Source organism: Urocitellus parryii, chromosome 13 (genome assembly GCF_045843805.1).
Source record: "Urocitellus parryii isolate mUroPar1 chromosome 13, mUroPar1.hap1, whole genome shotgun sequence".
Lineage (NCBI taxonomy): Eukaryota > Metazoa > Chordata > Mammalia > Rodentia > Sciuridae > Urocitellus > Urocitellus parryii.
Window position 1 is genome coordinate 20,996,612 of NC_135543.1, and position 25,302 is coordinate 21,021,913.

The 25,302-nt window shown below is 35.4% G+C and overlaps 1 protein-coding gene across 1 annotated transcript in view; it reads right to left on the minus strand.

Annotated features, from left to right (window-relative positions):
* The window catches only part of Dcc (DCC netrin 1 receptor), a 1,056,042-nt gene that overhangs the window by 76,096 nt on the left and 954,644 nt on the right, over window positions 1–25,302 (minus strand). Inside the window, exons 20-22 of the mRNA XM_077792339.1 lie at window positions 23,449–23,643; window positions 18,341–18,373; window positions 3,242–3,307 (exon numbers count right to left, since the gene is read on the minus strand). Coding sequence (XP_077648465.1) covers window positions 3,242–3,307; window positions 18,341–18,373; window positions 23,449–23,643 — 294 coding nt within the window. The remainder of the gene's footprint in view (window positions 1–3,241; window positions 3,308–18,340; window positions 18,374–23,448; window positions 23,644–25,302) is intronic.

A 25,302-nucleotide genomic window follows, 5' to 3' on the forward strand; every position in this document is an offset into this window, starting at 1 on the left:
ATTACTGTCTTCTGAGGTCTGAATCTTTTGAAAAGAAAAGTTCTGTTGATATACATGCTCACCTCAAATTTAGGCTGGGCTTTCTTTTAACCAGAGTTCATGTTACTTTGAAGTGTGAGTTCAAAGAATCAATACCAAGCCATTAAGCTTGACCCAAAATTGGAAATGATAGATTGGGCAAGTAAGAATACTGGGGTCCAGCTAGGTTCGAATCATATCCCATTGCTAATGCAAACATACTTTGAGATGCATATGTACATGAGATGGGAATCCCTTACAAGCTTTTATCTCTGATTCATAGACCCTTAACATAATTCAGATTTTACAGGGCCTCCTTATCTTTGTAGTTAATAAATCTGATAATTCCGTTGAGTCCATTAGGACATGCAGTTCAACAGAGCACATCATTCTGGGCCAGTGGTCCTTGTTGTTCTACCTTTAACACATGTGACCCCTGCTGAGTGATGGTTGAAAGCTTGAGGGGACAATGGCTCTTTCTCCATTATCCATGCTGATTCTTTCTTTAATTTCCTGGTACCCTGTCCCATCAAAAGGTATTATCCTGTGCTAGTATAAATGGTTGTGCCCTTAACTGAAAATGAATTTCAATTTAAAACTCCCTGTAGAAACAGAATCTCACAACTGACACTGTTGGGTGATTCCAAAGGGCACAATGTTAATTTCCCACAAGGACTCCAAACCTACAATCTATCCTAAGATAACCAATACTACAAGTATGTTTCCCCACACAATTTCAACAACTTCTTTCTTTTGCCCTCCTGTCCATCTCTGGGATTTTCCTCACCATCTTTCATCTTCTGAGTGCTCCTCTGCCTTGTTTACCCAGCTAATTCAACCTCTTGGCTTATTGCTCCTGCAGTGGTCTTTCAGTTTGCACCCACAGCTCATTGCAAGTGCTCTGCACTCCATGAGGGCTTGTATTTATTGATTGACTGCCTAAATGCATGAAATGCATTTGGCATATTGTTCAAGCTGAAGATTAAAAATTGAAGCAGAAGAGTGAGTTAATGAAACTTGTAGAGTTTGGAGGAGGAAACTACCAATACCTAAACCCACTTTATGGAGCATGCCATTGGTCTGCTTTTAGTCTTCACACATCTCTCTTCTCATCTTCCAGATATAAACTCTCATATTGTACATATCAGGAACTACCAGAGCCGAGGATTAGCTGTAAAGAGTGTTGCTTAGATGAGGAAGGAGGACCAGTGAAGAATAAGAAGCTGAAAACATCCTAGACACAACAAACTGAATATAACATTAGAGAGGCTAGACTGGAATATATATTCAGGAAACTTGTTATGGTCTGAATGTCTGTGACCATCCTCAGACCCTGAGTCCTATATTGAAATCAAGCCTCTTTATGGGGACATTTGGTGGGAGGGCATTTGGGAGATAACTAGATCATATGGGCAGAGCCTTTATGAATGGCATTAGCGCCCTTAGAAGAGAGACCTGGGAGAGTTTCATTGCTCCTTGCACAAGGAAAGAACACAGGTAGAAGTCACCATCTGTGAAGCAGAGAATAAGCCTTCATCAGATTCTCAGCTTGCTTGCACTCTGATTTTGTACTTTTCAGCCTTCAGAGTCGTGAGCAATAAATTCCTATTTTTATAAAGTATCTAATCCAAAGTGTTTTGTTATAGCAACAGAATTGAACTAAGATAAAATTTAAATGTAAGAAAATGTTTATGCTCAGGCAAAAGGCATTAGTAGTAGAAGAAGATATGGCAGACAACTTGAAAAGAGGAGTCAGCAAGTGAAAATATGTTCCTGAGTCAGTCACTAGCCAGAGGAAGGAGGCACTGAAACTTTGTTCAAGTAGCATCTGGCCTACTGCACATTTCTCTTTGGGGAAATGGATGCATTAGATTATCATAGTCTATGGTAGAAAATAGTTACTGAACTCACCCCCTTATTCTGATATCACACTCAGCAAATAACTTTTACATCACAATATTGGCTTCCCATCTGGATTTTTTAACAGAAGACCACCCTAACAGAAGGTTATCTGCTCAGTAATCAAATTTTTCATGAAATCCTGCTAAAATGGTTAAATAAAGAATTATATTGTTTCCTAAAATAGAATACTGTACAGCCACAAAGATAAATTATGAATAAGAGTGGTTTTCAAACACATGGAAAAATCTCAGAAAGCTAAAGATGAACGCAAGGTGCAAGAGGATACTGTATGATAATATTTGATATGATGGTATTTCTACACATTTACAAACATAAAATAATACACTGTTTAGGGATACTTATAAAAATGTGGTAAGCTTCAAATTTGGGAAAGTGTTTATATCAGAGTGAGGAATGATAATGGAAAAGAAGCATGTGGTAATGCAGAGACATACAAGAGATTTCAATTGTCTGTTAAATATTTAGTATCTTAATTTGGTGGCAGCTACCCAAGTCTTTGACATTACGAATATCTGATTTTATTTTTAGTAATTCAAAAAATGCAACAGCAATATATTTTAAATAAATCATCTATCTATCTATCTATCTATCTATCTATCTATCTACCTACCTACCTACCTACCTACTTATCTATCTATCTCTCTACTGGGAAGTTGGCTAGTATTTATTTATCCTTCCAGAGATTGTGTTTTAAACAACTTAGGACAGGGCCCTGGAATGTAGCCCATATCAATTGTCTCCTTCCCTTGAAGTTCTGGGTCCTGCCTCCATTTGTTTATACTAAAAGCTAACAGCTATATGGGCAAGCTTCACAGAGTGGGCAAAACAAATGTCTAGTCTTAAAAAACAAAAGAAAATTAACAATAAAATGCTCAAGGACTTATGAAGTAAATGTAGTCTATATGTGAAAGGATTCCATAACTTCAATTTGTGAATTCTAGTTGATTTCAGTTTAATCAAACCTAGTTATCTTCTTCTCTAAAAAATTCATTTTTGTAAACATTTACAATACTTTACTTACCACATTAGAATCTAGGTATTTTGCAGTCCTGTATCATTTATAGAATGCTTTATGCTTGAACTTATCTATTTTTTTAATGCACTTGTCACCTCCTATTGGCATCATCTCTTGGTAGAGAGTTAACAGGTTTGCTAATATAACTTCAGGTTTCTACTATGCCACAGAAATCCTAAGTCTGGGGTTTTTGGTACTTTTCAATAGATATTTTTCTTCAGACACTCTAGCATTAACCATTTAATTAGTATAACTAATTCCATAGAACCTAATTTATATTCTTACCATTGAGAGTGCTTCTGTCAATCAAATTGGTATCAACTGGCCAGTAACTTCCATCTCCATGACGACCTGTTTATTAGAAAAGTACATTAGAATGTTAGTGGATATACCCCAAGAAAGTAAAAAATAAAACAAAAAATAAATATTTAAAATTATACAATAATTTAATGAGATTATTTTGCCTACCTCCAAGAAAGTCTGACAATTTTAATATAGTTATACCTGTGAGAAAATGTTATTTTTTATATGTGAGAAAAGCCTTTCATGAAAATAGACTCCCTTAAATCAAATAAATTCAAATCCTCCCTGGTAAGTGATTCCCATCCTCTTTCCTTGCTCTTCTCCCAATATTTTTATGAAAGTGACAAGTAGTGGTATTAAAATGGTGTGCTCCCCAACTTTTCAGAACAGAAATTAGGCAGGTCACAGTTCCTAGGTTCAAACTTTACTGGCACCCTTCAGATATGAGTTTATGATAAGTTTGTAACTATTCTACCAGGGGACCATAAAATTCATCTCATAACTTTGCTTTGAATATATTTTTTGTTGTAGCTGTGTGTGGCAAACAAAGTACCTGTGCGTGAGGTAATAGATTAGAAGTAGAGTTGGGGAAATTCTCAACCCACACCATCTGAATATTTCTTACAAATATACCACAAAAGGAAGAAGGCTGCAGTATTGGAAACCATGCCTTCTAGGAGGTGTTTAACAGTTGTGAAAGTAGTATTTAGGAGAACTGAGTCAGAAATTAACCACAAATAAATATACTGCCATCCCAAACTTAATATTGTTTTTTCCACAAGCAGACCCTTTCTACTGATGCATGTGTGCAACTGTCATTATTTGATTAGATTTTGAGTTGTAGACTATCTAAGTGGATATCTTACAGAAAAACATGAGAGTTGAATCTATGTGCAAATCATAGCAGAACATAGCTAACTCTCCATTTTATTTGCTTCAAAATGTTGTTTCTGACAGCAGTTATAATCAGTGGGTGATAAACAGGAAGTCCATTCAGGCAGTCAGCAGAAATAACATGGGTTGTTTTCCCACATTTATGGATTTCAGATTACTTCCCCCTTATGGCTTTCAAGCTCTGGTCTTGTGACATTCTTTTGAACACCAAACATTCCTCTTCCTAAAGCTTTCCTAAGACCTCATCATTTTATTTGCAAAAGGGTTGTGAAGAAACAACTTAGTATTCTGTTCACTGACTACACATTTACAATTTTTAAAATTCTTTTGATATTGAGTTAGGGCTGAAGTTAAAATGGACAGCAAGCTTCCAACAAGCGATGAAAGAAATTAATCTCATCACATATGTCTTCAGCAGAAAATGGCACGATTAACATCTTCTGAGTCAATGACTGAGTGGACCAGGAAGTGGAAATTAGGGTGTGTGTGTGTGTGTGTGTGTGTGTGCGCGCGCATGTGCATACACATATGCACATGCGTGTGCATACATGTGTGCAAAAGGTGTGGCTGGGAAAACGACAATAAAATGAGCAGAAACTGTGAAAATTTTGGTGGTCTGACTAAAATGTGGACAAGATTAACCCTTTTCCAAATGCCTTGCTTATTTGATTCTGATGCATTTGAAGTTTCAATGAGCAGAAGAAAAGCTTTGCCCACGGGACACTGTGAGATCAATGTTGGAAGAAATGAAGTGAGACAGAAGTTCTGTATGAATATTAAGATGACTTTTGTAGCAACTCAAAGCAGCTAGATTGCAAAGCAGTCAGCCAAAAGAGATGCTAACAACCTCATCACTTAGGCCAGTATAGGCAATAAATGATTCCTATTGGGAGTAATCCTGTATTGGCTGGAAATTAGGTAGATAGCCTGTGGAGGATTTTCCTTCTCTAGCATCCTGACAAATGTCTTTTTAATGAAGTTTCCAACTCTCCCTGCTAGTTTGTGGGAGGATGCAGAAGCAAGCCCACAAGCACATACATATATTACTTAGACATTAAATTCTATGGGTATAGCACTCCTTAGATGTAGCCAGGCTATTGATTACATTGCAAATTTCAATAAGGAGGAAAATAAATCCAATGTCACAGAAGTCAAGAGTCCTGGGTAAGAGTAAGGAACACTGGAAATTGTTCTAATTAAGAGAGTAGCTTAAAATGCAGGCATTCTACCCAAAGGATCTAGTGTGTTGACACAAGTAAAGTTTTTGTTGGCTATAATTAGATTGGTACCACAAAAGAAAAGTTAACAACAGACCAAAAGAAAGTACTTTAAGGAATCATGATATCATCAATGAGAAAGATTGGATTTATGGTAATTTAGATTTCCTACACCAGTTCAATGAGAGAACACAAAACCCTTTCTGGGATATTGATGAGCCTGGAATCTCTTGATCTAAAGACACAAGAATCAAATTTTAATTTTACGTGCCAAGTTCCCATTCCCTCAAATATGTCATTTAAATTCCAAGAAGGCTTCCTTCAGAAAGTCTTCTCCCACTCTTGCAAGGCAGGTACCAAAATGTTATAAATATGGAGATGTTGGAAATGAAAGAGGAAAGGATACTGGTGATACTGCCTGGCAGGCCAAGGTTTTTTTAAGGATTTGTTACTATGGTATCATATTTGCTAACTTGGTTAATTTCATAAGCACTGATTTAGCAAAAGAGAGGAGTAATTAGCATTTGGAAGATGGTTGGAGTGAAAGTCAATTAATGCAAAGATACAAACTACTGCCCTGTCCCAGAGGTCTAAATTTTATTAAAAGAGCATTAAACTGGTAATAATTCATTCAACACTTATTAAATGCCTACTACATGAAAGGCATAGTCCTAGATCCTCAGGGAAGAGGAACTATAAAAAGATGTATTAGCTATAAATCCTACCAGAGTTGGTTTATTTTATCCAAAGCCTAAATAGGACAATCCATACTGAATATTAGCCAATTGTTAATATTTTTAATTTAGTCTGACTTTAAGGAATTAAGAATAACTTAATCCATCTATTACTTTAAGATCATTATTAGATTTGGTTGAATTGTTTTTCATTTATCTATAGCATTAAAACTACTTGTAAATAAAAATAAGGTATGATGTTAAAATCTATTACATTATAGTTTCTATATTTATTTTAAGACCCCTTATCATTTTGATAATGTACTAAATATTTAACTTTTTTAAAAAAATTAAAATTCCAAATATTTAATTTAATTCAAATCTAAATAAAACTTATTTTTTTTTGTTTTGCACATAATGTAATAGAGTTCAGTGTATACAGGTTTTTTCCTCCCAAATAAAGCTCAACATGGCTCAAAGAATTAAAAATGGTACTTTATTTTTTTCTTTTTTGTATAATTAGTATCATTTTATATGAGTACAATGATAAAAATATGTAATTCTATGTAATATACTAATAAAAGCTCATATTTTCTTAGTAGAAATTGAGCATGGGAGAAAGAATTAAGCTGATGAAGAGTAATCAATTTATATATCTCTTAACTGGATAAGATTTCATCTAGATAGTTTTATAAAAAGAAAGAAAGACCACTTTTGCAAGGACATTTTGATAATTAAAGCAAATATTTTCTATGGCTATCTTAGGTTTTGAATCTAGAATTGGTTGTTTCATAAAGAAAAATTAGACAAAAGTAAAGGGCTTATGGTGGATTTTACAAAGAGAAAGCTTGTGGCTGATTTTGAATTATTTAAAATAGTTAAAAGACAGTTAAATATATTTTATTTAGGGACCTCCTTAGGTAGGTCTTATCCAGAAATTTCATGCTCCTCTCCCTTATTTAATCTTGAAAATACTGTAAACTACAAAGTCACTTCAGAAGTTATTTTTTATGTTTTATTTTAAAAATATATTTTCTGAGGAGTTTCCTTTTCACCATGATCTAGGTGCTTCCTTACACAAAAGTTAATGTCTCCTTGACTTCCCTGCCACTTGCTCTCTGGACTGAGGGAACAAAGGAAAGAAGTAACTCAACCTCCTTTAGGAAGTGTGTCCATTGTTGAATCCCTTGGTGCTGACCAGAGTGATATGTGCTGTGATCAGTGTCAGATGAATGACTAATGTCAGGATACTTTGTGATAGAGTAATGAGGGGTGTGCATTGTAATCCATACTGAATATTAGCCCATTGTAAATATTTCACAATTTACTCTTTATAATCTTGTTCTTACATGTCATGTAAGTTATTGCTTATATATTTTTATTCTGGTTTTGTGTGTGTGTGTATGTATCTAAAAATCATACAACATCAACATTTATTTAAAATCCTTACTTGTGGCATAGATAAGAATATTTCCCATGATAAAAAATTTTCCATTTTCCTACCAAGGATTGATTCATTTGGAATTTCAGTGCTAGAGTCTGATTTTTCTCTGTGTATATTGAAAAGGAGAGAGAGCAGAAAGTTAAATGGAAGAAGACATAAGAGAAAACTGGATGTTTTGGTTGTAATCTATTCTTTAATCCATCTTCTCTGAATGGAGATAACAAAGGTTCCTGCAAGATGGCATCCGTGCTATCAATCCCTAGAGAAATACACATAGCCCATTATTTAAATAAAACAGACAGATCAGTCATCTACAAATGTTCAATATACATCCTTCCAAGAATGCAGAGCATGGAGATATCATTTTCATCTTAGAATTGGTTCTCTCAGAATAATTCTGGTGACAATGATGGAAATTGTATCGATTTTTTGTCTTGTACACCAGTGGATGAAGAATATCTATTAATGCCATCTGAATACAGTTTTACTGTCCAGCACAAAGAACATATCAAGATATATTTAAAGTAGATTATTTCACAGGGGCTAGAAAATGTGTCTAAGAGATCAATTTATCATGCAGTTGATAATATTGTTGACTTTGAACAAAGATATCAGGACATCAGAAACCAAGAAGAATAGCCAACACCTAGGATATTTCAAATATATTTTCATAGAAGAGAATTAATGAGTTTTTTCAATCTTTTCTAAAGTCCAACATATTATTTTTCAAATAAGCAGAAAAGAAAGTTTACTCAATGAAATAAAATGTCACTCCTCTCTGTGTAAGGCAGCTAACATGCCTCCCATATATTAAGACTTTGTGATCAACAAATCCTGTTGCTTTCCCTTTCTAAAAACCTTTATGATATTTTCTACCTGCAGAAAGTCTAAGAGCAATAATTTTCAGACTAGGAATGAATTTGGTAAATTATTCATAGCATAAGGAAACCAAATATGCCATGGTGCGTATTTTCCTTATCCCATAAGGGGCAGGTTTTCTTGCAATTTCAGTTTTTGTCTGTTTGACATAAAATCTGAACCTAGTTGATTCCCGCTAGGAAGCAAACTCATTCTTAAAGAATCCTTAGAAATGAAACTAACAACTAAGTTTATAATTTCACTTACAAATGTCATAAATAGACTAACAATATAGATATGAAAATCACCATACTTTAAGAGTAAAGAAGGGGGCTGGGGATGTGGCTCAGGTGGTAGCGTGCTTGCCTGGCATGCGTGCGGCCCGGGTTCGATCCTCAGCACCACATACCAACAAAGATGTTGTGTCCACCGAGAACTAGAAAATAAATATTAAAAAAAAAATTCTCTCTCTCTCTCTCCTCTCTCACTCTCTCTTTAAAAAAAAAAAAAGAGTAAAGAAGGATGCTAAGTTTTGAGATATTAATCAGGACATTCCTGGACAAAATGGAAAATCTAGGCTTTCTACACATGGACCATTTAGACAACTAGATCTCTTATCCTCCTTTTTGCTCTTGGTCAGCATCTTAGCTTGAGTCTAGGTCTTGACTGTCTCAGGCATAAGTATGCTCTCTTGCAGAGCTTGGTAGCTTATAGGTAAAGACTTTGCCTGGGGAATCTTCTAAGGCAGGAAAAAAAGTTTAGAAATACTGAACTTCTTCACAAGCTCCAAAGCAAAAGCAGCACTGTGCCAGACCATCTGGATTCCTGAACATGATGATGGTGGGTATCAGTTGATGAGAAGTTTTAGCATAAATATCCTGAAAATAAGATCTATCTTATGAAAGCAAAGGGTTAAAAACCAAAAAAAAAAAAAATCAAATATTAGGGGGCCAAAGAACAGAGACAGGTCAATAATATCTTTTGATTTTAGAAAAGTAGTTAATTTCCTTCTTCCAGTTTCCAAGTAAGCAAAGCTCCAAAGTGCTGATTTATATCATTCTAACTAATTAGTCCATCTCTCTTTAGCTGGTTGCTGATGAAACCAGGTAAATTGCCCCCAATCATGCATATCATAAACTGACACATATCTAAAACCCATTAAGTTTATTAGTTGTTGTAATTATGAGTCACATAAATTTAGAATGAACTCTGATTAACAATTCAATTGTTAACAGAATAAGTATAAAGACTTAATTGCTAATGATATGGTGGCTGCTGGTGCTCTCTGGAATCTTTCCTCCCACCAGGTCTCCTCATATACCCTCTAATGCATCTGAAATAATGGTTAGTATATAGGTCTCAGTTCACTTTTAGGTACAACTTCATTAAATTTACAAAGCATTATGTTTCTCTAACTATGGGCAATTTTCTGGATAACTGTATCTTCCCAAGAGCTAGCCCTTCCACCAGAATACAACCTGGAAAATTGAGGAAGAAGGCTTACACAAGAGCATGCTCTCTCAAAGGCCACAGACTGATTTGTGGCAGCCTTCCCTTTCTGGGTGAATTACTTCAAAGGCAGACACAATATGTCTTGTGTCTGAGTGAAGTTCCAAGCAGCACAGGGAGCAGTGGGGAAAAGCATGATAGCTCTTTCTTCTCCAAGTGACTATGTGTCTGGAAGCTGCAGCTTCAGTATGAAGATCCTAGAATGTGAGCATCCTGCTGGCTGCATGCCTATGTGCAAGTGATGTTCCCATTGGAGTACAGTGTTTCTTCATTCATGCAAATGTCTCTGTGTTCCCACCATTCCCACAACAAATGTGTCCACTGGATCTACTGCTCTAAGCCTTAGGGACAGAAAATGAGTATCAGAGAGGCCTGTAAATGAGTGCAAAGGAAACAGGTTAAGTTAATGATCATAACCACATGGTAATTTCCAAAAATTAGAAAATATACATAATTTTAAGTAGGTATCCCAATGATTAAAAAGGTTGATTACCTATGCCTAAAAAAATGATGGAAGGCTTCTCAGTGGAGATAGCATTTGAGTTAAGAATGAAAGGGTGAGTTGGAAGTTATCAAATAGAGAAAAGTGAAGTAGATGAGTTTACAAAGACAGTAAGACATGAAATTAAAAATCCTCCCTATATGGTCTTCCAGACTCTAGAGTTTATTTTGTAAGGTACAGAAATCCACTGAAGGTATTTTAAGTAGAACAGTGACATGAAATTTAGAAATATTATTCTGTGAAGAATAAATGAATTAGAAGAAACTGTTGCCATAAATAGGGTGAGAATAATATTAATAATTCTATAAAGTAGATGTTATGAGCCTCATTTTATAGATGAGTAAGCAGTGACTTACGAAAATTAATAAACTCAGGATTACATTTTAAGTGGTTGAGTCTGACAAGCTCTGATGATGATTTCACCATCAGTGGATTAGTTACTAATGGGAAGGACAAATTAGAACATTTCTAAGAGGTGATCCTGGTTGGCATTATGAAGGTTTAGGCAAGTGTGATTTGAGATGCTGTCTCTATTTACAATAGGACACAGAGTGGGAAAGAGCCTTTGGAGGGGAAAGGAAATAGTTTTTGTTTGCAACCAGGCAAAGCATTTGGAAAAGCCATAACAGAAGGGGACAAAACAGGCTATGACAGCTTTTAGAAGGTGACTAAATACTAAGGCTCCAAACCTATTTTCTATATCAGGTCATTCTGTCCATGCTGTGCCCCACAATCACATCCTCAAGTAGGGAAGATCGACATCAGTGGCCAAGAATTAATGGGTTTACAAGACTCTCAATGCAGGGTTGCACATTATTTTGCAAAGTGCTGTTCTAGCTTTCCTCTGGACCCATCCTGTAATCCTTACTATTTGCTCACTTTTTTGGCTTCCTGACTTTCCCATCCTAAGACTTCTAAGTTTTTTCAAGGCTAAGACACAGTACTAGTTATAGTATAGAGTCATGAAAAATGCACCTTTTCTAGAGGATTTGGTGAATTTTCATAATTAGACTTTGGCACATGTGGAAGGATATACCAGCTTTGAGAACAGGACAGAGAACTTGTGGTCAGGTAACCAGGGTTCTGATGCCAAGTAACTGCCTTCATTCTGCAAATGTCAGGGACTGATCTGTTTTGGAAAAAAAAAATCAAGAAGGCAAAACCCAGGACTGATAGAAGTAGACAGAAAATAAAGCTAGGAAGACCTTGTACTTGGCTAATGTCTATAACAGGGAAATGACATCCAGCAGCAGTGGTCTCAAAGGAACTTGCTCATGAAATCTTACTGGAGGATCTGTAAACAGAAATGTCTACTTTGCTGCTTTGAGAAGGTTAAAATCACATCCATTCCTATGAGTACTGATTATTTTTCATTCTTTCAAAGTTACCCATTAAAACATAAAAACTCCTGAGAGGTTGACTTAAACAGCCACTTGACTGCTTGCAGGGAACACGATAAGCACTTAACACTCTATTAAAAGCACATTACTCATTTTCCACCTCTACTTTTTCACCAGTCATAATTTCTAGAATTGCAAAATTTTGGACCTGAGGAAAGCACAGGTGAGAAGAGCTTTCTCAAGTCGCTGCAGCAAGCAATTAAATAATAAATGGAGTTCAAACTATGCACGATAATTGGGTAGAACGGTGTTAATTTTCAATTAAACATTCCCATCAGAGGGTGCTTGAAGGTTTCCATTTTTCAAACAGCAGCCCAACTGTTGTAATCCAAACCCTACAAAGTCTGGATTACATTTAACTAAATTCTAAGCTTGACTAGATCAAGGAAAACCTTCTTTCCCTGAAATTGGAAACAATTAACATGCTGTTTGTTCATGAGATTAAAATTGCTGAGGTGTAAAATGACAGGTGTCGTGTTAAGAACTTGGCCTGAATGTCCTATTGAGGAGCCACAGAGTCCTTCACAACAAGGTCAGCAGGTTTAACGTTCTTAGAATCCAAGGAATGGACTGCATTTCCAGAAATTATACAGTGGTGAAGATCCTCAAGTAAAGTAGCCTGGGTATTCCTCTAGGCCTAATCAGCTACATACTGTGAGCATTCGAGCAGGTTTGGCCTCTCTGGGTCTCAGTCTCTCCACCTGTAAGGTTTTTATGAGAATTAACTCAGAAGACTGATTGATGCATAGGAGAAAGCCGTTAACACAGTTGCCATATTATGTAAAGATGTGATACCTGTTTTTTTAAATTTAATACATATCCTAAACTTGGGGGTTCTTAAATCTCTAAAGAAACCAAAGATAATTTGGGCTAAATTCACCATTTTATATGGGAGGATGCTGTTAATGCTCATGCCCACAGGCACACAGCAGGTAACAGAGGTGGAACTATTCAAGAATTTAAGTGCTCTGACTCTATTCCAGGACTCCAAGAGCACATACCCAGTGATTGCTGGTGGGAAAAGCCACACACTGCAGCCATCACCAAGATTTGGAGAAGACTAGCAAGCCCTCCATTGGTCTCTGCTGGGAGGGCAGTTCACATGTGCCTTCTTCATCTAGATCCATAAAGTGGCCTAGGAAAGGATGTCTCTTCTCCAGGCCCAGTGTTGCCAGTCACCCCTCTGCCAGTCCAGAGAGAATTAAAGATACTTGAGAGTGCTGAAAATGAGCATTTTCTTCCTAATTCATCTCAGTAATGACACACATCATTTTGCAGATTCTTGTCGTCTCTAGGTGCTCCATCATTGCCATAGCACCTACTCCACTGCTATGGTGGGCAAGTATGGAAATAAATACCTATGCAGTCACAGACATCAACCAAAATACTAATTATTATACATAACACCTCAAAGTGGAGGCGTATTTGGGAGTGGGAGTTACACAGTATATACAGATACAAAAAATAGTCCCTTAGAAGTTTGATCCAGGAATCATTTCTAAGAAGTGGCCACATTTCACAACTGTAACTAACTTCTCTGCAACCTCCAAAACAAAGGGATTTTTCTAAAAGGCTTCTATGAGAACCTCTGAGAAGTTTAATCTAATTGTTAAAAACTCCAAATCCATTTTTTTTAAAAAAATAAATACAGCAACAATGTGTAGTGGGAAGACTGTATAAGGTAGGAATTCATAAGAAACATGTGGATTTCAACTCTACCAACAACTCTTTGTATGACTTTGGGCAAAACATTTACTTTCTGCATCTTTATCTGAAAAATGAGGAAGATTATTAATGAACGTAAGTGCTGAACCCTGGATTGTGTCTTCCTCCCAAATTCATATATTAATGTTCTAGCCCTCAGTGACTATATTTGGACATAGGACCTTTATGGAAACATTTAAGGTTTAAATGAGTCATAAGGGCAGGGCCCTGATCCAGTAGCATTAGTGTCCATGGTTCAATCCTCAGCACCACCAAAAAAATAAAAATAAAATAAAATAAAGAAGAAGAAACACTTATGGAAAGCAGTATGGAGATTCCTCAGAAAACTGGGAATAGAACCACCATTTGACCCAGCTATCTCACTCCTCAGTTTATACCCAAAGATTTAAAATCATCATACTACAGTGATGCAGCCACATCAATGTTTATAGCAGCCCATTCACAATAGCTAAACTATGGAACCAACGTAGGTGTCCTTCAATAGATGAATCAATAAAGAAAATGTGGTATATATAGTCAATGTGGTATATATATATTGAAGTTGACTATTACTCAACTTTAAATATTAGGTAGGGGAAAAGTTGACTATTACTCAACTTTAAAGAAGAATAAATTATGGCACTTTCCAGTAAATGGATGGAATTGGAGAATATCATGCTAAGTGAAATAAGCCAATCCCAAAAAACCAAAACCCAACATTTTCTCTAATATGCATATGCTAATTCACAATAAGGTGTTGGTTGTTGGGGGCACTAGGGAAGAATAGACTTACCTTAGATTAGGTAGAGGGAAGTGAAGGGAGGGGAGGAGAGTGGATATGAGGGTAGGAAGGATAGTAGAATGAAACAGTCATATATATATGACTACATGGCCAATGTGATTCTACAATCATAAAAATGAGAAATTATAACCCATATATGTATGATATATCAAAGTGCATAAATGCATTATACTGTCCTGAATAACTAATTAATACAAATTTTAAAAAATTCTAAAAAAAGAAGAAACACTTGAGAGCTGCTGTCTGCCACAGTGAGGAGGCCTTCTGCAAACAACAAAGACAGCCCAATTAAACAAGAATCTGTGTTGTTCATTCTACCCAGTACTCCGTATTCCTGTGGACAGTGCAAGCTGCCTAAGAGTAGAATTAGCACCATCCCTATATTTCCTGAGATAAAGAAGTGCCAGGTCATATACTCCATGCCATGGCTTCCTACCAACAAGAAGACCCCAAATTGGGAGCAGTGTGCTTTCTTTTTTAGGACATTCACAGAGATGGGGAAAGGAAAGTTCACAGGAGAGAAATGCCAATACATAAAACTTTACATTCAGAAACTTTCCAGACAGGTATCGAATGTGTGTGTGTACCTGTAATAAATACATGATGAAGGCACTAGGTGATTAAAAATGGCTCACTGCCTGGCTTCCTGGGTCTGAATCGGGCCTTGGTGCTCACTGGGTATTACTACAGGCAAGTCATTTAAACTCTCTGAGCTTGAGCTCCTTTGTTGGTCAAATGGAGATGGTCATAATATTTCCCTCAGCACTGATAGGAGGATTCAATGAATCAACCAATAAACTCCTTGAATAGTGACTGGTGCAAAGAGCATAAAGAGAATTCATGTTAACACTTCATAACATGCACACAGACTCTGGTACAGACAAATTGAGTTTTCATCAGAGTATGGAAAGCAAAAAGAAAAACCACTGGAAGTGCAGCTATGCCCTACCATCTGCACCCACTTCAGAGAGCCTGAGCCATTTCCTTTCCACCTGACCAGACAGAAAGTCAAACTCTCGGGCTCATCACTAAAATCATATTTATTGGCCACTGTGCCTAGAAGAGTCTCCAGAAATGATCAGGACAAGGAACAAGAGAGGAGAGTGCAAAAAGGGGAGAATTATAGGATAGATCTAGGTTAGCAAACTAAGAAAATGCTAGATATAATTAGTTTATATGCAATTACACAAAGGGATGAAGAGTTCCATGTTGTCTACTATTTCTACATTATTACTATTTCTACATTATTCTAATAATTACATTATTATTAAACAGAAGGGGAAAACATTCCCCAAAGGAAAACTGATGAAAATACAATAGAATTTCATTTTCATATTTATGTTCTTCACAGTATTTCTTAGGTTCCAAGAGAGGTAGTTTTGACAAGAATCTACCAAGGCACATTTTAGAACAGTCTAAACTTTCTTATGTTCTATCACATAAGTAAAATTTAACCTCCTGCTTCTCTGTTTAGGATCCATCTCTCTCAGGTTAACTCTGACTCAAGGTATCAAATATTTTTTTTTCAGAGAGAATTTTCTTTCAGAAGAAATTCAGCTCCTATAAGAAATGTAATAGTGGGGTCATTTTTCCATAGGAAGGGACCACATAGGTCTAACAGAGAGCACAATGAAAGACGTTCCACAGATTGACTTTTGCTGGGAATGGGAGCATTCTGAACAATCTGCTGCCACTATCTTCATCTCTCTTGGAGGAATCTTTAATCTGGGTTATATCATAAGCACCTGGTCATCAACTCAGAAGACTGATTTTGTTCATAACAAACTTGTGCTGTTCAAATTTTATAGACCTTCTTTGTAGGAATTTGAAGATGTTACTAATAACCATAAATTAGATGTCAACAGTCCCTCTCAATTCCACAAGTTTGACATAAAATTTAGAACCTATCAGCTTGGCCAGCTGTGATGGAAAGAGGCACCCAACTGCCATAATATGTGATAACATCTTTCTAAATAATATTAGGTAGGGGAAAAGCTGATTCTTGACAATTCCTTTTGCTTTTGAAAACTGATCAGGTTTCACTGCAGATGTGAGAAGCTAAGTAAAACCTGGGTGTGTGGTCAGATGGATGGGGAAATAATTTATCCTGATTTACAAAATATATATTTGATAGCTTCAAATAACATTAACCAGGGGCTGGGGGTATAGCTCCAGGGGAAGTGCATGCTTGGCCTTTATGAGGCCCTGGATTTAAACTCTATTAATAATAATAATAATAATAATAATAATAATAATAATAATAATGGCAAATAAAAATGACAACAAAAACAAAGAAAAGTTATCCAGAAAAAATTGGAAACCTATTTCTTGAGAAATTTGAGCACGTAATCACTTAAGCCAGGGACTCTTTAAATTTTTGTTATTGCTGCCATTTTTTTTCTAGATATGAATCAATTTTTTTCTAAATATAATTTCAAAACATAGGAATTATCTGTCTGGATGTTCCAAATCCATTTTTTTATGAAGAAAGTTATGACAGGTTGTTTTAATTATTTTCTAATTGAAATAGTGAAACAGCTACTACTAATTATTCCAGGTTTAGATTTGACCAGCACTGATATTTAATTTATCTGAATAAATATATACTAAGTTAAAATTACTCATTAATTATGTTCATAAATAGTATTTTAATAAATATTTAGTGGATATTGATCTTAAGAGAATATTTCCAATGGAAGCAAGAAGGAGCAGCTAGACCAACAGAAATCTTTGTTTTGTTTTGTTTTGGTACCAGGGATTGAGCCCAGTGGGGCCGAACCCTGAGCCACATCCGCAGCCTTTGTTTTTAAATATTTTATTTAGAGACAGAGTCTCACTGAGCTGCTTAGGGCCACATGCTAAGTTGCTGAGGCTGGCTTTGAACTCGTGATCCTCCTACCTCAGCCTCAGCATGAAATCGTAACCCTGGTTAGACATTTCCAATCTCAATCATGTGCTATTACATAGAGGCCTGTCACAGGGACCCAGAAAAAAATTGAAACATAGGATCTTTGAATAAAATCCTGCTAATGTGAGCAGCCTTCTGCTGTTAGTGAGAGCCAATATCCAGATTTAAGACTGGTCAAGAGTTTAGAAGTATTCATGTTAAAAAAGAATGTTTTCCACTAATTTCACAACATGGTACTTTATGAGAAGTGATGTTTGCAAGTCAGTTGGGCTGAGATATCCAAAGCGCAGATGTTCAAAGCAGGACACAAACTATGGTAGACTCTGAAGCAATAAATATAGACCATAATGATTATAACCAGTTGCTAGTATGTCCAAATTCACCCCCTTAAAAAAACAATCCATGAGGGAAAAATGAAGCTCATCAACTCATTTTGTTCTTTCTCAGATTATTAATCATCTTCAGTGTAAAGATAGTGGAATCTTAATTTGTCAATCAATCCATCAATCATATTAATAGCAAACTCTTATCTGCCTCTGAGTTGAAAGATAACTCTTATTTATCTCCATTTTCCTTTGTGTAAACCCACTCCTGTTTCTCTATACAAATCAAATTTCAGCTGAAGGAACAGAAAATACTCTTAAGTCAGGCCAGCATCTGGTGCATGCAATGAAAAGCTTTCTGGCTTCAAAATGAACAATGATAATGCCTAAAAAAGTTGACCCAACTTTGTTTTTATTTATTAAAAGAAGCTCAATGCAGAGGAAAAGCACATATGATTTATGTAGCGCTACCAAACTTTCCTCCATAGCTCATGAAAGGGTGCAAGAGCAGCTTGAAAATTACACTGAGCTTAATTATACTTAATGTGAATTATTCAGAAGTGCAGACAGGGACTAAAAATTTATTTCATACAAAGAAGCTTGACATTTTAATTGGTCCTTCAGAATAGAGACAAAACAATTTCCTCTCAAGAAAATTTACATCTTCCCTATCAGAGCCGCAGCCTCAGCCAAGCAGAACTTCATTAACAAGATTAATCATCATCCCAATGTCTGCTTCATCAGGTGTATGGTCCAGGTGAAAAGAGGAAGGCAAAGTAATGACTGACACTTCCAACAGATAGGACTGAGGCAAGAAGGAAATAATGACAGATTGAGTCGCCATACCTTGGTCATTAGCCATTTTGTCAGGGTGTTCCACTGTGGGGAAAGAAAGAAAGAAAGAATATTATTAGATTTTGACAGTTGCTAGTAAGAAAGCTGACATACAAAATCAAGGGTTTTGTTCCCAAGTTTACATATCAAGGTCAATGACCTATTGAAATACAATTGATAAAGAACCAAAGTTATATGTGATTATTTTATCAATTAAGCAGTCACAGGAAAAAAAGAAAATAATGATTTTACTACATAAATAGACTTTGAAAATATCTCATTTGGTCACATCCTACTAAACGTAAACTCCAAAGGATCATCATGTAAGTTGAATTGAAATTAGGACTGGATGTAAAAAAATAGATGCAGTTACCAAATGTTTATCACACATATATTTTAAGTAAAGTTATTAGAGCTATTTCCTGTTTGAAGTTATTTTTTAAAAGAAAATTTAGCCAATTCTTAAATGGATGGGGCAAAATAATGATATATCATCAATATGAAATCATATTAATGGTTTAATAGATGTTGAGAACTTGTAAAGATAGCTCTTAATTCACTTATAACTTCAGGTGACTTATAATAATGGGCTTTTAAATTTAAAAATAACTCAAAGATTTTAAAAAGTGGCTTTTCTCCCAATCAAATGAAATTAAATTAGAAGGCAAATTTCTAGTATTTCTTAAAATTGTGATATGGTGTTTTAGCCAATGCAGATTTTTGTAAAGCTTTATCAGTTGATTATTTCACCTATATTTGGTTGTCTTTGAGCTTTGAGTATTTGGGGCATTTTAACTCAATTCCACTCAAAAGTGACGGGTAGAATACTATAGTTGCTGCTTTGCTTTGCTTTTCTCTCAATTAAGTTTACATGAGAAAAATATGATAGGCATATAATAGCATATAACATAGTCTGTTCTCTTTTATGTATGGTAGTCTCATAGCAAATCTATCAATATTGTCTGAACAATATTTTAGCAGATATCCTTCAGGCGTGGTCCTTTTATAAACCAAAGAGCACACTTAATTGTTCAATAATAATGTTCAACAGAATCAAAACACTTAAATAATGATGCTGTTGAAAGATATCCCCGTTCAGAGGAACAGGGTTTATGTCTAATGCATCCTGGAACAGATTCTGAAACCAGAGATCAATTACATCTTCCTTCAGCTTAAAATTATGTGTACACATATTCTATGAAAAGTTAACAATGTGTAATAGACTTTGAATTCTAAATTCCTCTTTGGAAAATTACACACACACACACACACACACACACACATGTTTATTTGATTAAGTTGCTACTAGCTTTAATTTTTAAGAAAACACTTTGTTGAGATATGATTGAAAGCCAAAAGCTGTACATATTTAATGTGTACAATTATGAGTTTGTAGAAAAGTATGCACTATCACCATCAGCGACATCATACCTATCCATTAACTCCCCCAACTTCCTCCCACCACCTTTCTTTTTTTCTTTTTTTTTCCCATGTGGAAAGAATACAATAAAATTTTTATCTTCTTAGTAAATTTCAAGTGCACAATACAGTGTTGTTATCTATAAGAACTACACTGTATAGTAGATGGGCAGGGCTATTCTTTTTCATGCCCCCTCAAGGATTGGTGCTTAATATCCTGTATTCCGTGCAAGCTTTAAATGAGTTTTATAAACATCTTTATATCTTCTCAAAATTTAAAATTTTTAAAAATCCATCAGGCTCTCTGATCTAACCTTTTATAAACTGATCATTACAATTTAATTTTTATCTTGATTTTCTCTTCCATTTCCCATTGAAGACTAAGGATTTCCCAAAATACTTTTATTACAGCGTTATGGGGTTGCTGAAGACAGGTGCTTTTGACTGGCAATTGCATTATATATCGTATATGGAGAAAAGGAATTTGAGCCTTTGAGGAAAAAAGCTGTATTACTCCAGGTCTCTAGAAAGGAGAGGTAGAATGTTTTAGAGTCATAAGTAGCCATACAGTATGTGACCTGTACAGGTTTGATGTCCAGAGCAGGATACACTCCTGAAATAATCCTAATAAACTTATTGCATTTAGTGAAGAACTATTCAGAATGATGTCAGGAGGAAAAAAAGAGAGAAAGGAAACCAAACTGTATCTCAAATCCAAACTTTGTTCCTTCCTTTATCATTAATCACATTGAGTACACTGTCTGCAGTCTGATATTCTTAACAAGTGATAAATAAATGTATTTGTTCTAGATTTGCTTTTCGGTTAACAAAGCTGAACTGAGTATAACTTGAGAAATTTTGAATGTTTCCAACATGGTTAAGTACTGAAGAGTATTTCCCAATGCGTACCAAATGAATTCTAACAAATTCTTTTATTTAAGATAAATAATGGCTTCAAAGTCTTGTGATTTGTTCTTTCCATTTTTAATTTCTCATGTCGTATGTCTGAAAATCATGTATTTTGTCACAAAATAATTTGAACACTAAACCTTTTCTTTTTCTATTCTGTTACACAGCTTTTAGTGTGTTTTATTACTCAGTGAGGGAGGGACACATTTCAGAAAAATGATTAAGGATGCCCAGAGAATAGTTTATTCTTTGGGAGCCTCACTGCTGAACACTCTGCTCCTTTGTGTCCAGAAAATGTCTCACTTCCTCTATAAGAATTTTCTGTGGTTCACTCCATTGGGAACATCCTTCCTCCCTGTTACCCTGAGAGGCCAATATGGAGACACATATTTTAATCAGAGGAAGGAGACACCAGAGAGACACAAGAGACACACCTATGGCGTTCAATGTTTCCATGGTGTGTGTCTATCCTAATGGATGCTAGGGAAGGATGTGGGCAAGAGAGGTATCTGGTCAGAGAATCAAGTCCAAGATTATTTTAATTAACATTCTAAAGAGTTAAATATATCACATATATGCATATACATAAGTGTAGAGGGATATAATCCCTTCCTAATTATAAATTCCCTTTTAATTAACCAGTGATTACTGATGGAGTTTTCTGAACCTCTCAGGCTGGTTGCTCATACCAAAAAGATAAAACTCTAATCTCCAGTAGAAGAAGCTGCTATTTTTTTTTCAAAGACTGAATATGAAAGAATGAGTTTTGTGGACACCTGCCTGGGGCATGATTTGCAATGAAACACTTGCCCATTACCCGTTGGACTACTGGGAGTTTCCTGAGCTTTGCACAAACTTCTAAGCCTTTCTCTGTGTCAAACAAAGTTACATTCTGATGAATAGAGGACTTATGTTTTAATGCAGCTTTGGGGATTGAAAATCTTAAATCAGAGAGCAATATCATGATTTTATATCATTGGTATAGATTTGGTTTATTGTGTTTTTAAATCTCACGATGAGCAATTTATTGGTCTGAGAACACCTGTCATTGAAAGTGACATGCAAGATGCATACAAGTACGAGGTCAAGTATTGATGAAGACGGGCAACGTCAATATTTTTGAGTGCACCCAAGACATCAGAAACTTATTTCCAATATAAGGAATGTTTGTTTAAAAATTTATTATTGAGCATGAGATGTTTATAATAGACAATATTAAACATAAAATCAAGGTATGAAACACAGTTCTTATAGATGATATGTTATACAACAAACTCCCAAATTTGTTTTTAGTTTTGAAAATAATTTTGTAGATGAGTTTAGGGCACTTAGGGAAAACACCAAGAAAGGAAATACTGAAATTCATTACATAATCTGCAGACTGGTTATCAATGTGGGCCTGTGTGTCCTGTGATATCTCATCATGATGCTGTTTACTGCATTTGGATGACTTAAGTCATCTTAAAACCTCCCTGAGATCTCTTAGTTGGCACACACTGTGGGCATGAAATTAATTTGGCACTCATCTACAGATAAAGATGAAGCGTTTGCAAAATATTATCGAGCTCCATTTTATGCTACCACAAAATGAATAACTGGCTGCTTTTCAATCACTCATTTGGAGTAAAACCTGATTTAGACATGAAGTCCTCCAAACCTAGGTAGACATAGATTAGCTCCTCTCTTTTCCACCTCCCTCTTAAATTCTGCTCCATCATTAAGAACTGTCATGCAGGCTTAGGTCGAAAGCTTGTTTGTATATTCTTGGCAAACTTTCAGACTAGCGCCTACCAAAATCCAGCTTTTGAATAGCTCACTCAGGAGAATTTAAAAGTCCACTATTTGTTAGGTTATCTTCCTAGGAGAATTGAGAAACATACAATTATTCTTGGACATTTCTTTTAGTATGTCAAATAAATGGGTGAAAATATCAACTATCCACATGTTTTAAAGTCATAGTTGTATGCAATGACATATTATCAAGTTTTCTGCAGGATATGTAGGCGTAGACTTCTTAAAATACTGCATATCATGACATAAGTATACATCTTTAAATATCAGTTATGGAACATTCAAATTATTTTCTGTTGTTAAATGATTGAGCTTCCTGAAACCATTTGCTTCTGTGGAAAAAAATATTGTGGTCTAAAAATACTGTGGCTTATATGAAAATTATTTTGATGTACTCACTATTCTTTGACCTTAGTCCTTTTCTATATGAACATATAGCTATCTTTAAATTGATATGCTATGGATATTCTTACAAACATATGGAGGTTTCTTCTAATCATATTATAATCATTTTATTGTTGCTACTTTGGGAATTTAAAATAAACATATTCATTTTGTTAGAAATTTTCTGCCTTGCCACATCAAAATTCCCTTTAATATATAAGTATGATAATTCCTGAAAGAAAATATTTAAAGTTGGCATTCACATAATTCAATGCATTTTAATTTTTATTCTCTTACATATAATGGCTGAAGGGTTTCATTATATTTTGAATAGAACCAATGTACATGAAATCAATACAAAATTCCAGAAGGATTGTAAATAAAAACATCAATCTAAATATGTCTGCCTTGTGGTGATGGCAGGAGTTGTGAGAATACGATATGTTTTTCTTTGACATATTGGCTTTCAGCATAAAAGATACTTTCTAAATTTTTCTGAATGTTCACTGCAACTATGTTGCCAACAGAAATGACATTGGGTAGTTTCTCACCCAAACTACAAGGTCATTTTCCAGAATTCCCCAGAGAAGGAAGGCATGATAGGAAATGATTCAAACCTTTCAGAGTCCGGAAGAGGATGGGATCAGAGAGGGGCCCCACTCCTTTTGCATTTCGTGCTTGAATTCGGAAATAATACATAGTGTCAAGGTTGAGATCCATGATTTGATGAGTAAGCCGGTCACCACTGATTGTTTCCATAATCCAGTCATCGATGGGTATGTTCTTGTCCAAAGTGTAAAACAAGATGTAAGCTGCATGAATAGACAAATGCAGCTTTGTTACAAAGGCAGCTTTGTTTAGTGTATGGGATAGATATTATAGTTTTGCTTCCAGCACTCATGTTTCTCAGATATAATTGACAATGATTATTATGTATCCACAATCTTTAAACAACAGCATTCACTTTAACAAGTAATTTTTTTTTTCACATTGCAAGGATTAGATAAATAATTGCTTCAATGTACAGAATCAGAAAATGGAATTAGGCCATTAGAAATAAAAACATCTTCTGTATTTAAAAAATGTGTGCTTTCTGCTATCATAAATCCTGATTATTGGTTCTAATATATAAGCATGATAAAAATGTAAAGAGAGATAGCAAGTTTGCATAACTTTTGGAGTCATCCAGTAATGAAAATAAGTAATGCTTATTTTGTTTTACACTTAAATAATAAAAAATATATGGGAAAGTGTATGCTGTAGTTGTTTGAAGTGTTATAAAAGTAAATGATTTTTGATTGTTTTGCTGATTGTGTGAGGTTGGCAAGGGCAGTATTTTCTCGTTTCACAGATGATGAAGCTGACCTGTAGTTACTTGGTAAAAGGGTTGGAATGATAGCCTCCACCACCATACTAAAAATCTAATGCTAGTTCCAATATTCCAGCCCAGCTAGACAGATAAATAAACACTGCTGGATAACTCTAGGTGATTAATTCATTAATTCATTAATTCCCTGCGTTAGGGGCTAAGTGACTTGAATGCTAACTGTGTATTGTCAAATAGTCTGCTATGCTCCAGGTATCCCTCTAAAATATTCATATTCTAACATTAGACTTAGGCAATTTGTGAGCTAGCTCTTACTTAAAAGCATTAATTAATAATATTTATGTTATACTGTCAGGTGGCAGCTCAGAGGGGCTCCTCATAGATGCCTTTACTACCTGAATGTGGTAGTGATCTCCCTTTCTGCCAAAATTCTGCAATGATATTGACACTGGATTGGCCACAGAAGTGCTTAGGTCTATTCTTACACATTTAATATTTATTGGTAAGTATTTTTTCTACAGCTGTTTTCCTTGAGTTTACCAATTCTTTCGTTTTGAGTCCCTCTGTCTCCCACCTGCACTGAGAACCTTCACTCCCAGGGCTTTGGCATGGTTATGCCACAGAGGTCTCTGACTCATACCCACTTCCCTTCTGATGAATCATGCAATGGTATCCCCATCTCAGCACACACCCTCACAGATTGTTCTGCATATCACGCTTATTCTCTCCCCCTCTTATTCTTGAACCATTCCATGTTCTTTTACTTTCTCTGCCCAATTCACACTCATCCATCAGTCTAGTTTAAGCTGTATCTGACCTATTGAAACCTTCCTGAAACATTAATTTAATGTTTAATTAATTGAGAAACATTAATTTCTATAAGCTTTTTTAAATATTATATAAAAGCATTTATGATTTTGTGTCACTCATCACTTAATCCCATAGTGCTTTATAGAATGACATGTTAGTGTGAGGCATGCATCCTGGACCGTGAACTAGATATTTCTTCCTTATGGTTCTGGAGGGTTAAGCAAAGTTATGAAGTCCAAACAGCCAGAAGCCCATTTCTTCTTCAAATCTGACCAATGCTGCAAACTTGTACCTATTTTATGTTGGCCTTCATCTTTCTCTTAGATTGGTGTTT